We start from the raw sequence: 15,782 nt of genomic DNA, 5'->3' as shown, positions 1-15,782 counted from the left end.
TCTGTTCAGTATGAAATTCCTAAGAGATTTTCATTTTTTTTCTGGAGGCATCAGTACTGGCTGACAAGTCATCGCCAGGCTGCTGTATAACTCAGATCTGCAGAGCGTTTATCTTTCATCAGATGAACTAGGTGTTTGTACAAGCACTCCCAGACTCCTGCAGATTTGGGGAGCTCAAAATGAGAAAGATCAACAGTGACATTATTCGAATTATTTAAAATCCTGCATCTATTTTGGCTGGAAGAAATACAAATATGACCTAGCAGCCGTAGCCATTCCAGTCTGTACGCAGGTGTCTACAGCCTTGCACTCACAAGTACACAAAAAGCTCCTCACACAATGATTAAATCTTGAAGAAATAACAGTAAAAAATAGTAGCAGCATCAGAAGGCTCTTTTTTAGCTATATTTGTTGGTTTGGAAGCTTAAACTGTGTGTCTTATACTGCAGTAAGATGACAGAATTGTGGAGAGTTTATTTTTCTTTTCCCTAGCGCTCTCGTGTTCATTCCTGAGACTACCATAGCCTGGCCATCCTCTCAGTGGCCATTGTTTGCAGATCTGAACCAAAGCCTTTTTACTCATGTTCACTTACGGTTCCTGTTTTTTGTCTTTGTTCTTTTCTCACAGCTACAAGCCCCCAGTGTGAAAGGCTTTGATTTTGCTAAGCAGCATCTGGGCCAGCACAATAAAGATGATGTCCTGATTATCCATGAGCCAGCTCCTTTACCAGGACCTATTAAGGATACTACCCCATCTGAAAACGGAGATGTGCCCAGCCCCAAATCCAAGACTTCCACAAAGCCTTCAAAGACTGTTCGGCACAGAGGGAGGTCAGTTCACAGAGATAAAACAAATTGGAGTAGACAACAGTTTATTAAGGGCTAGTGATTGCTGTATTTTTAAGGCAATTTCAGTGGAAACAACTGTTCCAGAGCTCCGGAACTCGCATTTTCTAGCGAGCCACCAGTTTTACACCTCGCTACTCATTAGTACAGGGTTGTGAGAATTCAGTGTTCATTTTTCTCTTAAAGGGAGCATACCCAGTTAAGAGGGGTATTTAAGACACTGCTGAGTTGACTGGAGTCAAGTCATTGCTTTTTACTGGAAACACCAAGTGTATGTTTTCCAGTGCAATTTCTTTGTGATCTCTAGCTACTAAACCAGTGGGTGGTTAAAAGCAAATGGAAACCATTGACAAAGAGTAATGTGTTTCAATTACATTAATAGTGATCAATACATGTATGAAGAGTCGGGATTTCCAAAAATAAGCCATATCTCCAAAATTCAGGAAATATGCAGGAATGCTGTTATTTACCATTATCTGGTGGCTCTCATAGCAAACAAGCCTTATTCTGAAAAAGGAATGATAATTGGCAGCTGTATAAATGGAGAAGTGTCTGTCAACCATCAGCAGAATTTTCCTAACCTTTTCCAGTAATCATATGATGTGACTGTCCCTTGCTGGAAAGGATTGTGTTTGTAGGATACATGATGTAACAAAGTTATGCAGTAAAGAAGGATCTGTGCACAAAAAAAAAGCAGATAAGTAGGAAGGTAACAGGTGGGGAAAAAAACCAGAGCTCTGAGGAGAAGACCCCCTCTGAACTACAGTTTCTGCTAATTCTTCTTCCTCCCTCACTCTCACACTTCTTTGTCTCCAGCTCTGCATTCCCTGTGCTTATACCCATTAAATAGTGCACAGGGGGAGAAAAAAAAAGCAAACAATCAAGGGCAGATTTGGATGAGCTGAGAAAGAAACCAGTGGTGATTCTGACTGAGCTGCAGGTCTCTGCAACGCAGCTTGCTCCTCTGTTCAGCCCTCTTCGCTTTCTCTAAAGCCCCAGTTGTCTTAAGATCCTTGCTTCATCTACCCCATGTGTGCTTCATAAAGCTCAGTTTCCCCCTTCCAGATGCTAAGCCTGTCTTCCTAACTCCCTATAGGCCTTTTAAGTAGAACACTGCCAGTGCTACAGTGGAAGGTGGGCAAAACTGGAAAATAATGGAAGACAAATGAGCTAACTCGTTTTGGTGTAGCTTACATAAATTTAAACAAAGCAGTTTAAATTGGAAAGACAAGTGTTTATGGGTTCCTTTTAAAAAGTTCAGAAGTGGCCTAGGACAGAGATGCTACGTGGGGGAAGGGAAGGCATCTATATTTATATGCAGATAAGCATAAGAAAAAAGTTTAAATTTTAGGTTGCTGCTGTGTTTTGTCTAGAATAATTCAGAAAACCAAGCAAGAGAAATTTCAGAAGCCAACATTCTAATGATAACTGTGATCCCATTGTAGAAGGCCAAGTAATTCAGGTGTGATTTGCCCTTAGAGAAGCCATGTTGGCTGTCAGCAAGCCCCTTCTTACTTTTCATGTGCCTTAGCATAGTTTCCTGGACGATCATCTCCGTGATCTTCCTAGGCACGGAGGGGAGAGTGACTGACCTGTAGTTCAGACACTTGAAATGTTTTCAAAAGAGAATCTCCCTCTTCTGCCTCATATTCCCTTAAGAAAAAATCTTCCTTTAGGCTTAACTATGGAGATGTTGCCATCATCTCTCTGCCATGCTGTTGTTCCCATGTCAGCTTGAGATTTGAGACATTTATTCCCCGAGGCAGAAGTTGAAATGTAAAATGGTATCATACTGTGTTATGTTGGATTTAGCTGCTTGATGTTTCTTGAGGAAATGCAGGATGCAGTTCATCACAGTTCAGTTCAGGGTTGTATGTTACATGCCAGGAAGTCTAGTGGTGATGTGAGTACGTGTTCTGTGTCTGTAAGAAACAACAAACAAGAACAGCCGAGTTCAGAAAGCTCAGCATCCCGCAGCTCCAGCTGAGAGTTGGACCTGTTGTTTTGGCTTGAGAGTATACAACTGCATATTCCTCAGCACTTAGAAGAAATGACTGATGTTGACTCAACACTATTTATGTTCCTATAACTTGGTGATAATTTGGATAGACTGAGAAAAGAGTATGAAGGGGAATGCTGAGCACAATGAGATGAAACAGGAAGTCCGTAGGAGATCTGGAAACAGAACTCCAGCCTCATACTCTGCTGAACCAAGACACAGGTGATGGAGATGATAGCTCTGCATGCCCTTTCCCCCATAGAAAAAGATGCAGTGATGCAGATCTCTAAGCTTATTGAGGACCATTTGTCCTCTTTTCCCTGCTATTATTTTTTTTAATTGGGATGTGACATTAGTATTACAGTCCTGCAGATCAGGGCATTATTTAGTGAGGAGAAAAAGGGAAGTTGAATTCAGAGCATTGCCTGCTGCAAGGAGCAGATTTAGCTTCAATGGACTTGTCAGGCTACATATAGTTACCTTAGTCTGTGGGCTCTAGGCAGGTTGATGTTTAGCCAAGAGCCTCAGTAACTAGTTCAGATACCAATCTAGCCCAAGCAAATCCTGCACTTATGAGGTAATCCACAGACATGTGCACACTTTCCATGATTAACTGCCTGCTGAAATAGAATATGAGTGTTCACAGGACAAAATGGTCACTAGAGACACCATCACAAAGGCTGATCCCATGTGAAAAGACAGCCTTTGGTGTCTGGCAGTGGTGTGGGCCCTGTATCTTTTCTATTTTTATACTGTCAGAATAATTTTGCAGCTGAAGTATTTTGTTGGGGAAAATCATGATACTCTTTTATTTTTCTGTATTGCCTACAAAAGCCACGAGCAGTGAGATTGTAATTTTTAGATAATAAATGTTCTTAAGAATCTTGTGACTGCGTGGAATAAATACGTAAAAGAAGCATTTTTGAATGGCCTTACATTTTGCTAGTCAGGAAAATATTTGCATGGATTTGTATTGTTAGCAGGAGAACAGCAAGTTAGTAAGGCTGAATGTTAGACTGGTTACCTATATGGGTTTCATATTTCTAATACAATTATTCTCTTTCTGAGAGGTAAATTACTAGTTACAAATGAAGAGCTTTTTCTTGTAGTGTATTTTAAAGGAAAGATTACTTAATAGCATTGTCACATGTGAATCCTGTTGTAGTCATTTTTCACACACAGCAACAGTAACACTGTGGCATGAATATCTAGCTGTGATAATGTATTATAAATTTACTTATAGACAGAGGAAGATTTTAACAGACTTCACAAGATATTTTAGCACAGGATTCTTTGCATGTCAGAATTGTGCCCCTTTGCAAACTTGTGTTACATGTTGGTTTGTTTGGTTTTTTTTGTTTGTGGCAGAATTTCGCCATCAGATGCTGAATCCACAGCAAGTGAACAATCCAGTGGGAGAGAAACTGGAGAAGAAGGTGCAAGACCATCAACTGCTGCAAACGAGGGCAAACCACGCAGAGCAGTGAAGAAGGGTTTGTTACTTTTTTTTCTCCTTGTGTGCTCTAGTGCTTTACTCAGGTTGAAGAGTTACTCTGCTGCAACTTTCCTAAACTCATCTTCAGCTGTTGATTTTTCTGCTTTTTGCCACAGAAAATCCCTTTCTATTTAGTTTAGTTTCTTCAGTTGAAACTGAAGAGGTACACATTCCTTTCATTCCAGCAAGCTTTTGAAACAAATGGCTTAGCAGGAACAAATCTTGCCTCCTTTTGTCCCACACAGACCCCCAGCAAAACTCTTTCCAGTTAGGCCGAATTGTGTCTCTCATGGAACCAGAATTGCAGACAGTTACATGGGCAGTAGAGGTCACAGCAGGACTTCAGACCACGGGGGTGTGTCTGTAACACTAACTTCAAAATTGTGATAGGAAAAAAAAGACACCAGAGAGGTAAAAGTTCTGCAAATGAGTTGTAATTACATCATCAAAGTGCCTGCACAATTGTACTTTAGAATGATGAAAATTCAGTGCTAATATGTTAATAACACTGGTATTTTTTATAAAGAACCATCTTGCTTTCAGTTTAAAGTGCCACTACTTTTCTTGGAGGTGCCCTAAAATATATATATTTATATATTTGTAAAGTTGATATAACATCTCAGGAGGGTTTGAGTTCCTCCAACCTATCTGACTTCAATTCTGTTGCTCTGTTTTAGTGTTCTCCCGTTTCTTCTTACCTGGGAACTCCATATTTGTCTCTTCGTTTTCTATCTGGCTTAAAACCTTATGTAAGGTTTAACATTTCACTTTGGTATAGAAATGTTAGGTGTTGCTGCATCTGAATTACCTGGTAAAGGCAACAAGGAGATTGTGTAAAATTTGTCCTTTCTACCTATCATGCCCTTACTGGGTAAAATACACTATTTTTTAGCATTTGGTGCCTCTAGTTTGCAAATCATAGGGACTATTTTTAGCATTCAGAATTGGAGGCACTGTCTGCAGAGAGCTCTCTACTAAATGGGAGATTCAGTTCCCTTTTCGTGCAGCTGAGATTTGGCAGTTTGATCCAAGTTCATGCATTTCATTCAAAAGTAAATGCAATCATCTTACTGCTGTGGTTTTTTTCCAGTTGCCATTCTAGCTAACTTGCTTGTCATAATTACTGTGTTGTCTCTTCTTTTCCCTTTATGTTGTCAGGAGCAAACAGAGTGGGTAAGTAACCAGAGCTGGTAGTTGAGTACAAATATGAATAGAGGTGTTGGAGTAGCTGCAATTATGTCTTAAGGGTGGAAGAGTTTGTCTTCTGAGTCTTAGAAAATAAAATTGCTTTTGAGCTATTGAAGTATAGAAAAAGTCTCAGTAACACAAATTATAGTAATCCAGCACATTTTTCTAATTTTTTCCTCCCAATTCTTTCAAATTATTGAGGAAAACATCGCTGTGAAAGAAGCAAAACTAAGGCAGCTGTTGGTCCTGAAACCAGCTTTGTATAAACAAGTTGGAGATAATGTTAGAATTAACGTCTTTACTGGAAGCCCAAATGAAACAAGAGCTACCTGCAAAGAAACACAAATATTTTGTTGTGAACTAGTGTTTTCTCTGCCAGGATTGAGTCATGGCAAACATAGGGCAAGAGAAAGCTGATGCTGTCTTTGATAATGTATAACACATCTAGTGATAAAATAAGGATTGTGTCCTCTAATAGCACTGACCATCTTAAAATAGCCAACCTTCTGTCCATCCTTCTGTACTATGCTGCTTTCCATGGTTGTGTGCAATGAGTCATCAGCTGCATCCTAGGGATATCACCTACTGGAATACAAAGAAACTGTGTGGAATTTATCTCTTATTGCATACTCTGGCATGATTAAGATACCAGTGGATGAGCTGAAGAATCCCATTGACTTTATCTGATTTTGGATGAGGCCTTATGAACCTTGGTTGCTGTGTCTCTCGAGGGTGCAGGAAGCAGTAGCCTTTCTCTGTCTCCAGCTGTATTGGTTTTCATATGAAATCACAGCTGCCTGACATCTCAGTTCAATTAATAGTTTCAGCTCAGGGAGCAGTGATGAACATTGATCCTGGCGTGTGACCTATATGATCTAGTTGTTTAAACATGATCTGACCAGTACTGGGGTATTAATACCTCTCCATTATTTTTTAACCTCAGCTGAATTAGTCTGAAATCAAAATTTCATGCACATGGTGCCATCTGATAGTTTTATAGGGAAGATTTTCTAAACGTGACTAATAGTGTAACATAAGAACTTAGAAATGAGAAATTATGCTTATTCTCTCTGTTGGAACTTCTGTAGGACCTCATTCATGTATTGAGTTAGAAACTGTTTCTCCTTTTGTTGTATGTATGCAGTGCTGTGCAGTTCCTGACTTTATCTACTTTTCTGTTCTTCCATCTTGGTTTGTATTTATAGACACATTCAGTGTATGCACACAGAGAGAATTTAAAGGTCAGCTGCAGCCTGTGAGGGTTTTTTGTGTGTATCTTTCTGCAAAAGGGAGTAACGTGATATTACTGTAGATCCTTACCAAAATTTGTCAGTGGGACTTCTGATGTAAAAAATGAGTTTAAGAACCCTTTCAGCTCAGAGGCCCCTGCCAAGCACTTGTTTATGTGTGTACAAGAGAAAGTTATGGATGAAATTATAAAGATTCAGAGTGAATGCTCAGTGTGATTGAATATATTGGACCTCATTAACCAAGTAATATGAAAGTTACCTTAAAATTTTATGTTGGAGGTCAGCGAGCTTGGGAACGGCTGATAGAGTGAAAAGGTTGGGGAAAAATGACTAATGTACAGGAAAGATGGATGCAGAAGTTCAGATTTCTGTTGACTACACAATGGCTCTGAGGGATTCACACTAACTGTTTAACATATCTTGTGCCCCTCTCTGAGAGGCAATGCTTGCACACTTCTGAGAAATGCATGAAGATGAGGCTGTGAAGATGACAAATGTTCAAGATGATATAAATAGCTACAGAAGAGAGATGGATATATTTCATTTAGGCTCTGTGTCTTGAAAAACATTTGGGACACAGAGGTCTTGAATGGAACCGTGCCTTCTTTTCAAGAACACTTACACAGAAAAATCACATTTATAAATGATGCATGCCTTTTATAAATATGTATGTTTGACAAGACTTTGATCAAGTTTGAGAAATACGAATAGGGATTTTACTTAACTTGTGGCCAGGTTGCTTTCCAGCCCAAAAGTAGTGTGCTGTGGATATGATAAAGCATACCATTCCTTTCTTGTCCTGCTCCCTTATTGTACTAGAAGAGGGAAGCAAAGGAGAAAGTCATCTACTGTGATGTTCTACAGAAGATAGGATTCACTCCTCTTCTGAACCCTATCCTGCATTACCAGCACATGTTGCAACAGGATCACAGCAGTGACTGTTTTATTTCCCTTCTTGTCTATTGTAGCTGGATCATGTTGATCAATAGTTGATTCTGTATCAGAATGAAATTAGATTTTCCTCCTGATTTGAATCTTGAGAACCACATCCCCTTATTAGAACTCTGTGCAAGGATGTGGGACTACGTCCCTCCACACAGTTGTGTTCTTTCATAAGGAGAGTCACAAGTCTTGATATCTCATTGCTTGTATTTCATGGTGAAAAGCAGTTTGAGAATTTGTGGCTTTATCACATGGATAAAACAAAAGGTTATTTTGCAAGTTTTCAATAGCTTTTGCAAGCCTCATCTGCATAACAGTTTCTGATTTAGGTCTAACTCGGAAAAAAAATATTAAATCTGTGCTTAGCTGCAAATCACTGGGGGTGATCCTATAGATTTCAAGTCTTTTGAGGGAGATGACCCATTTCTATTGAAGTAATTAACTGTTGGCAGGACCAGGGGTGCACTGCCGTGCATAATGGTTTTCATAATATCTTTTGCTGATTTTATTTGAGTTGGTTTAACCTCTCCAACAAATTACAACATGACAATATTTATGCAGCTTGCTTATTATTATGTGAACTGTTTATCCTGTCACAGAGAATAAAAGCTTTAGAAGCTTTAATCAGTAAAATGTCTGTAAAATTCTTTGTGTTTTGTGTGGATTTCTAGGGGTTTTTTTGTTTGTTCCTATATCCCTCCTATCACTTAAGAAATACGTTTTGCATTGAGACTTCTTTCATTGCTCTTTGAACCCCCATTTGAGCAACTTGCATCTCCTTAAGTACTGATAAGAGGAATCATTAGCAGAATGTACTTAAAATAGCATTTTATGGAGTAAAGTAGATTGACATTTTGGGGGTTTGCAAATGCCAAGATCTTGATTTACAGACATAAAGAATGACAGCTCACCTTCTGGAAATATAATGGGAAAATGTTTATAATTTGCAAACCACGGGGTAAACTTGTTGTACACTAAATGTGAGTCAGCTGGAAGGCCTGTAGGGCAAATTAGATACAGGTGGAAAACAGGGTATAGTTTTGTAGCACGGCATCTGTAGAGCTTCATATGTGACTGTGATAACCCTGGCAGCACTACTTCACTTTGTATTGGTTCTGATGGTTTAGGACCTCCTCAGACCAGCAGTGGAAACGAGCAGCACTCCTCAGCCTCTATCTTTGAACATGTGGATAGGATGTCCCGTTCCTCAGATGCCAGCAGACGGGTCCCAAGCAAGATCCAGCTGATTGCCATGCAACCCATGGCAGCACCTCCGATTCAGAACTCGGTGCTCTCTGATCGAATAGCAGAGACCAACAAAATTAATAAAGAGGTATTTCTAAAAGTGCTTTGAATGTTTTTGGAGGGCTGTATGCCTAGACAAAAGGGAAGTGAAAAGTATCCAGTTTCTTGTTATTATGAGTCCCTTGTAAGTTCCTGAGGAGTTCAGTCTTGACAGGAATAATTCTGTTTCCATCCAGAGAAATTATCTGACCTGTTTTTTAAGAGATGCCTAAACCAGAGTTTAAACTCTGAGAGAGGAGCAAATCTGATGGTCAGGATACCTTGTGTTAGCATCCTTTTGCTAGTCAGCAGGACGTGACTTAACGAGAGTTGTGCCGATTAATGTATGAGAATTAGAACATGTGGCCCACCTTGCTTTTTATTCTACACTATTCCTTTACTTTTCAGAACTCAGAATGTTGGTTATTCAAAGAAATTATCTCAAAACATTCTGGGGTATGAAATTGCAGCCCAATTCATTGCTTTCAACTTCTAATGTGTTTACCTGACAGTAAACATACAAAATTTCCTGCTTTCTCTGAGGGTCACATTACTGTAAGCAGAATATGAGCATGCCTGGGGCATGAGGAGAGGTGATGCTCTGTAAAACCACATCATACACTGCCTGACAGTACCACATACCTGCATCCTGGTTTTGTACTGGGTGTAAGATGACATCTTTTTGTAATTCAGAGTGGAAGATTACTGAAGCCTGTAACAGCCTGTAACAGCCTGTAACTGAACTTTGTTAAGAATCTGTGTTTCTCAGTACCTTACTGAAGAGAGGCAAATACATATATCTAGGATAGAGAGGCAAGAGGAGCCACAAAACAGAAATCTGGCTATATGGGCAGAAGACATATGATTCTAACTATAGACACAAAGAGCAAGTCTGACTTGTGTCCTATAAATGCCTTTTTTTTTTTTTTTTTTTTAAATTTTTGTGAGCGAATACACAAAATTCAATTTTTATTTGGTTCCTAATTTGCTGATGCAGATGTGTTCCAGAACTAGTCCAGCACAGGCAGAGCAGTTGTTGCTACCTAATCTGGTGGTCAAGTGTTTACCAGTGGGAAGAATGACTTCAGTAGGTGTTGGGCCAGGACTTACAAAATATTACGGTGTTAGAATAGCTTCACCCAGATAATGAGATGCACTTCATGAAATTTGAAAAAAGGTAGGAGAGAGGCATGAAAACTCAGCCTCCAAGAAGATGGGGAGCTGAGAGTGTCATGTTCATCTGGGGATCTGGGCCCCTTATGTTGCTGCTGTGTTCTTGCATAGCTTATGGCAGCCTCTCATGCACAGCAGAGGCACTGAGTTATGAGCTCAGTTGGCTCTTTAAGTTCTTGCTTCTTATGTGATGAAGGTCATTAAAAGGAAAGGGTGACAGATTTTAACACTGTTGATCAAATATATATCGCTTTGCTTAGCATAGCTGACTACAGACTGGTTAGTCTTATTTTTTCGGAGCAGTGTTACTTCTAGCAGACAGCAGGAGTTTTTTGTGTACCTCCTGCCTTTTGTTAACAAACTGCCACTTCCCTCTAATTACACCTGCTGTGCTGGCAATCGTGTTGTGTATAATAGTATATCTACCTGGGGAGACAATGGGGAGACTACAAAATATCCAGGAAGGAAAGTGTGTTCATAAATTGTGTGACTTATTTTAGTCCTTCAGAGATTTGAGGGAGGAGGGAGGCAGGAGCAGGCAGAGAGGTGGGGAGGAGAGGTTTACAGAAGAGCAGCACAGTCCAGTTTGCAAAATACACAGCTGAAAAAATATTCCTGGTTTTTTTTTTTTTTATTCTCCTTCTTTCTTTAAGATACAAACAGCCCTGAGGCATAAATCCGAGATCGAGCATCACCGCAATAAGATTCGCCTCCGCGCCAAGCGTAAAGGGCACTATGAATTTCCAGTGGTGGATGACGTGGTGGTGGTTGACTCCAAAGAGCAGCACAGAATATATCGCAAGGCACAGATGCAGATTGACAAGATCTTGGACCCTGGAGGCAGTGTGCCTACTGTCTTCATAGAGCCCAGGAAGAGGTAGGGATTTCAAAGATGGAACAATTTCCTTTCGGAGTCAGCACCCAAAGTACATCAAAACTGTACTTCTTAACTGTCAGAGCTTAAAATCGTTTTGATTATTGGTTGGATTTGAGTTATCTAGGTGAAAAAGATTGGGTTGTTCTAAACACTTTTATTTATTTCAGTACATGCCACTATGTTTTGTTTTCACATTATTTTTTACAAGTTCTCAGCAGTGAATTCTTGATAAATAAGCCCAAATGTATGAAAACACTCTTAAAACATTTTAGTGTTTGCTCTGCCATTTGTTTGAATAATTCTTGTGTGGTGTAGAGGGATCAAAATTGCAATATCAGCACTAAAAAAGAAACCTGCAAGTAATATATATGAAAGTAATATAACCAGCAAGTAATAATATTTTTATAAAGTGGGGGTGGGGGAAATATGCAAAATAAGGAAAACCTTGAACAACCTAAAAAGCATAAAGATTCTGAATGTTAAAGGCAAATTCACAAATCAATGAGATTACCCAGAGGGAATACATTAAAGGTTATGAGGCACATCTGTCAGCCTCACAGATCTGCCTTCCTGGCCATGTATTTGCAGAGAAGGTTTTCCCTGCATTCTGTTTTGGGCTTATGAATATTGGCACTTTGTTCCTGGAGCACTGGTACCCTGTGAGGGCTTCTGCACTGATAGAAAGTAGCTTTTCTCCAGTGGCGTGGGTTCCTCAGCTGGTTTGCCTGGTGGGGTTAAACCCTCTGTACCAAGCACAAAGGCTTGGTGGCGGTGTGGTCTGTTCCGTGGCTGCAGATGTGTCACCCACTGGGCTGGGGGGCTGGAACACAGGCAACTTTGACAGATAAATGTAGGAGGGAGGTGACTCTGGAGAGAATTAAGGGAAGAATGGAATGTTTTGGAGAGTTGCCAATGAGTATTATTAGGAGAAGCTTGAGGAAAGAGATTTGAGCTACCTAATGGGGTTAGCATGGAAAGCTGGGGAAGGGAAGAGAAACGGGGCTGAGGCAAGGATGACTTGGAGGAAATGGGCAGAGGAGTTCAACCTTGGGTGGGATGAGAAGAAAAATTTCAAAAATAAGTGTGATTATCTTTGTCTCTCTTTCTCTCTGCTTTTTGTTTTCTTCCTGCTAAGTTCTCGTGCCAAACGTTCTCCCAAGCAGCGCCGTCGCCATCAGATAAATGGGAGCCCAATTGATGCCGAAAAGGACAGGTTAATCACAACTGACAGTGACGGGACATACAAAAGGCCTCCAGGAGTCAATAATTCCGCATATATTGTATGTATGTCTCTTGAATAGCAGGAATGTTCTGCTAATGATGATGGTTGTGACATTGGGAGGGTTTTTGCCTTCTGTTTATGACCTATATGGTTAGTTTCAGTCATGTAGTTAGCATGTAAATCAAAGTGAAATGAGGATTTCATTGACACTCTGTCATTATTAAGCAGTAAAATTCTGCCAAGTATTCCTTGGTATTACAGAAGCCAAGAACCAAAGCCTTGTTTTCGTTAATGCCACTGTGTTATGCACATGAAAGTCTGCTTCGCATGTTCCACAATATTGTGAACATAGTTTCACTCTAGTCCAATTTGCTGGATGTTATATATTCATGTGTTACAGAAAATTTCATCCTTTGCTCTTACAGAGTGGAAGACTCAGTTCTTTTTGTGAGAAATTTTCTCATCTTTCAAATGTGGGAATTAATTATTAATGAAAGAGAAACACGTCTTTGTACTACTGTAACTTGATACGATTCTAGTGCAATGTCTTGAAAATTAATTTTGTTTCACATCTGAAAAAAGAAGGATGCTGAAGAATACTTCTGTTCAATCATGTTCGTGTCACAAACAATATTTAGGCATCTTTAACCACTTCTAAGCAGATTTCATGAAGCCAAATGCTAATATTGGAAGCCCCCGGACAGTTCTCATCTTTAAAGATGGTTTAATAATTTTAAGAGTTTCACTGTTAGCTGCATATGCGGTCAGGTGACTCTGATGTCAATTTCTGCAGTTTCCCTTTGCCTTCAAACATGAGTGTGATGATTTTAATGTCATGCTGCAGTAGAATGAATTATCATCTGAAGCTGTTTAATTAAGACATGGCACACAGCAGGCTCAGCCCCTTTGGCATCTGCAGTGAGACTGCTCAGAATGCTAAGTTCCTAATAAAGAAGAGGCTTGTGCCTCTTGACGACTGATTTTGCAGTCTGCATGCAGTGGTAAGAATGAGCTCTGATAATAAGTCTGCTGCTGTAAAGCTCGTTTAATTTCCTCTCACTGATGAACAATAAGCCCATGTGGTAAGATCCCAGGTAGTAATTATGATGCATGCCTAAGGTATTGCTGCAATGAAGCACTTACATGAATCCCATTCAGGTGATGCACCCAAGTTCAAGTTCCATGCAGGTAACCACTTAGTTCCTTAACAGCTTCCTTTGTGTGTTTTTCTAGGAGGTGATAATTGTTTAGTGTTAGTGCTGATGTGGGCAGTTATAAGCTAAAGACAGAAATAATTTCTTAGAGCTGCAAAAGCTGCAAAGAAGTCAAAGATGTAGACAGAGCTGATTGTCTTTTTCTGGGTGGAGAAATGCTCTCTGCATGACTTCACTACGTGCTTGCAAACCACAATGTTTCTGTTATAGCTGAGTAACTCCTGCACAAAGCTCTGCTGCCTTACCTGAGATCAGAGTCCTTCAGATCACACTGAATGAAGTATTTGAACTGCTGGTGTTGTGTATGTGCATGCAGAAGTGGGGAGGGTAAGGGCAGGTGCTGTGGTTCTGGCAAAGACAGTGTTGCTCAGACTGAGGGCCCACAGGGGCTTGGAAGCTGGTTAGATCTTCTCCGTGGCTGTCCTTCACCTTCTTTCTCTTTCCTCCAGTCCGATCCAGACTTGCCTCCCGACCCCCAGACATCATCCTCAGCAGATCTGGGCAAGTTCCCCGGCTTGCCCTCGCACCCGGTGTCGCAGTACGTGCCCCCGCAGCCGTCCATCGAGGAGGCTCGGCAGACCATGCACTCGCTGCTGGACGACGCCTTCGCGCTGGTGGCTCCCAGCAGCCAGGCAGCCAATTCCACGGCCGTCGCTCCGCCCGGGGTCTCCGTGGCACAGCCGGTAAGCAGCTGCGGGGCGGGGGGGCAGCCCGTGCACCCAGCAGGGAGCCACCTCGTGGGCCAGCTCGGGCGCTAAACAGCGCATTGGTGATGCGGCTTAAAAGGCGGCGCTGGGCAGGGAGATGGCACCGGTTGACCCATGGCCACTGTTGCTGTGCCTTTGCTGCCAGGACTCACCACAAGTGTGGAACATTCCTGGAACAAGGAGAATTCAGGAATGACCATCACAAGATGGTGAACTTGCTTTCTAAGTAGTTTGGTTTCTTTTCCCTTTTCCCATCTCAACCACAAGAGAAGATAAGGGTTCTCCTTTAGGATAACTTCAGTTCTTCTCAGCTGGGATCTTTCACAGGTCAATCTTGCTGTGTCCAAGAGTAAAACTATTATTTTTTAGTATGTGTGGTAGTTTCTATTTTGACAATGATAAAAAGAATGTATTTGGCCTAGGTCATATTTTTCAGCAGGATAACCAAAAGCTTTCAGGAAGTGAAGGATAGGGAAGCAGTATTCCTGTGTATGATTTTTTGCTTTTGATGGAGCACTGAGTCACATGGATAATCTTTTAGGTCATCACAAATTCTGTTGAGTCTGAGCCCTGTGGTCTCTCTGCTGCAGTCTGATGCTGCTTGAGGTCAAAAGATTTCCAAATGCAAAGCTTGGTTTTTAGCTAAGTAGACATTGGAGCAGCTCTTGATCTTCTGCAAGCGAGAAAAAGTATTTCTGAAGGTTTTTAAGTTAAGACTCTGATCACACAGAAGACACTTTAGCCCACAGTGATTCCCAGGTCTTCTTGTGCTCCGTTGTTTGTAAAACTTATGGTCTTATGGCTGCCATCAAGACCTAAAGACAGGCTTAGTGATCTCTGCCATTCATCACTTAAAAGGCTGGCCATGGACTTTCCAGGGTACGCATTTCAATTTTAATTTGGTGATATTTTTTCATTCTTCTGACAGAGATACATGGAATTTGGAATGACTCCGCCAACAGCACCAGGTCTCCTACCAAGGTAGCTTTTTACTGATAAAATTATCATTTATTATTTTCCTTGCAATTACTCCAGATTTCTTACTGGCCCTGGTATATTATTATGCAAAGTACTGTATAAATGAGAAGTAACAGGAGTCCAGATCCAGTCTGTGTTTATGTAGCATAAATGACATATGCATAGTGTGTGGAATCCAAGCTTCTGTTTAAAAGAAATGTGTTTCTAGCCCCTCAGCTATAGAGATATCCTTCCAAATATTCAGTAAACCACTGAGTCTGAGCTTTTGGGGAGCCTGAAACAGTTACTCAGATGCATGTAATATTCCCCATACTCTTGCTTTCATCTTGTTTCTGTATCCTCAGGGCACCACTCACTCACAACAGCTTTCATATGACTAACAGATTCATTCTATTTTTAACCGAGTTCAGAACAAATGACAGAGCACAGTGACCCTCGCAGAGAAAGTCTGCCTTGCAGCCCTATTATTATAAAATCAGGGGAAGAACAAATTTTCCATCTTGTCCTGCCCTTGCTGTGGGAGAATTGTGTGAAGGGGAGAAAATGGTTGTCCAGGTGACCGTTAATTTCACATTTGGTTTGTGTGCTTTAACCACATGTGAAGCTG

General features: G+C 40.7%; 1 protein-coding gene across 4 annotated transcripts in view; it reads left to right on the top strand.

Moving 5' to 3' along the window:
• The window catches only part of KIAA1549 (KIAA1549 ortholog), a 148,112-nt gene that overhangs the window by 120,046 nt on the left and 12,284 nt on the right, over positions 1 to 15,782 (top strand). For 3 of the 4 annotated variants that reach the window (XM_042051283.1, XM_042051280.1, XM_042051282.1), the window contains exons 11-18: positions 629 to 831; positions 4,214 to 4,338; positions 5,499 to 5,513; positions 8,848 to 9,053; positions 10,831 to 11,054; positions 12,190 to 12,334; positions 13,940 to 14,173; positions 15,126 to 15,178. In XM_042051283.1, coding sequence (XP_041907217.1) covers positions 629 to 831; positions 4,214 to 4,338; positions 5,499 to 5,513; positions 8,848 to 9,053; positions 10,831 to 11,054; positions 12,190 to 12,334; positions 13,940 to 14,173; positions 15,126 to 15,178 — 1,205 coding nt within the window. The remainder of the gene's footprint in view (positions 1 to 628; positions 832 to 4,213; positions 4,339 to 5,498; positions 5,514 to 8,847; positions 9,054 to 10,830; positions 11,055 to 12,189; positions 12,335 to 13,939; positions 14,174 to 15,125; positions 15,179 to 15,782) is intronic. The other variant, XM_042051281.1, reaches the window with a different exon arrangement.

This window comes from Corvus kubaryi, unplaced genomic scaffold, assembly GCF_017639235.1.
Source record: "Corvus kubaryi isolate FWS band 111438036 unplaced genomic scaffold, C.kubaryi_AGA036_p1.0 74, whole genome shotgun sequence".
Lineage (NCBI taxonomy): Eukaryota > Metazoa > Chordata > Aves > Passeriformes > Corvidae > Corvus > Corvus kubaryi.
The sequence above is the reverse complement of the archived record's forward strand: the minus strand, read 5'-3'. Positions and strand labels throughout refer to the sequence as shown.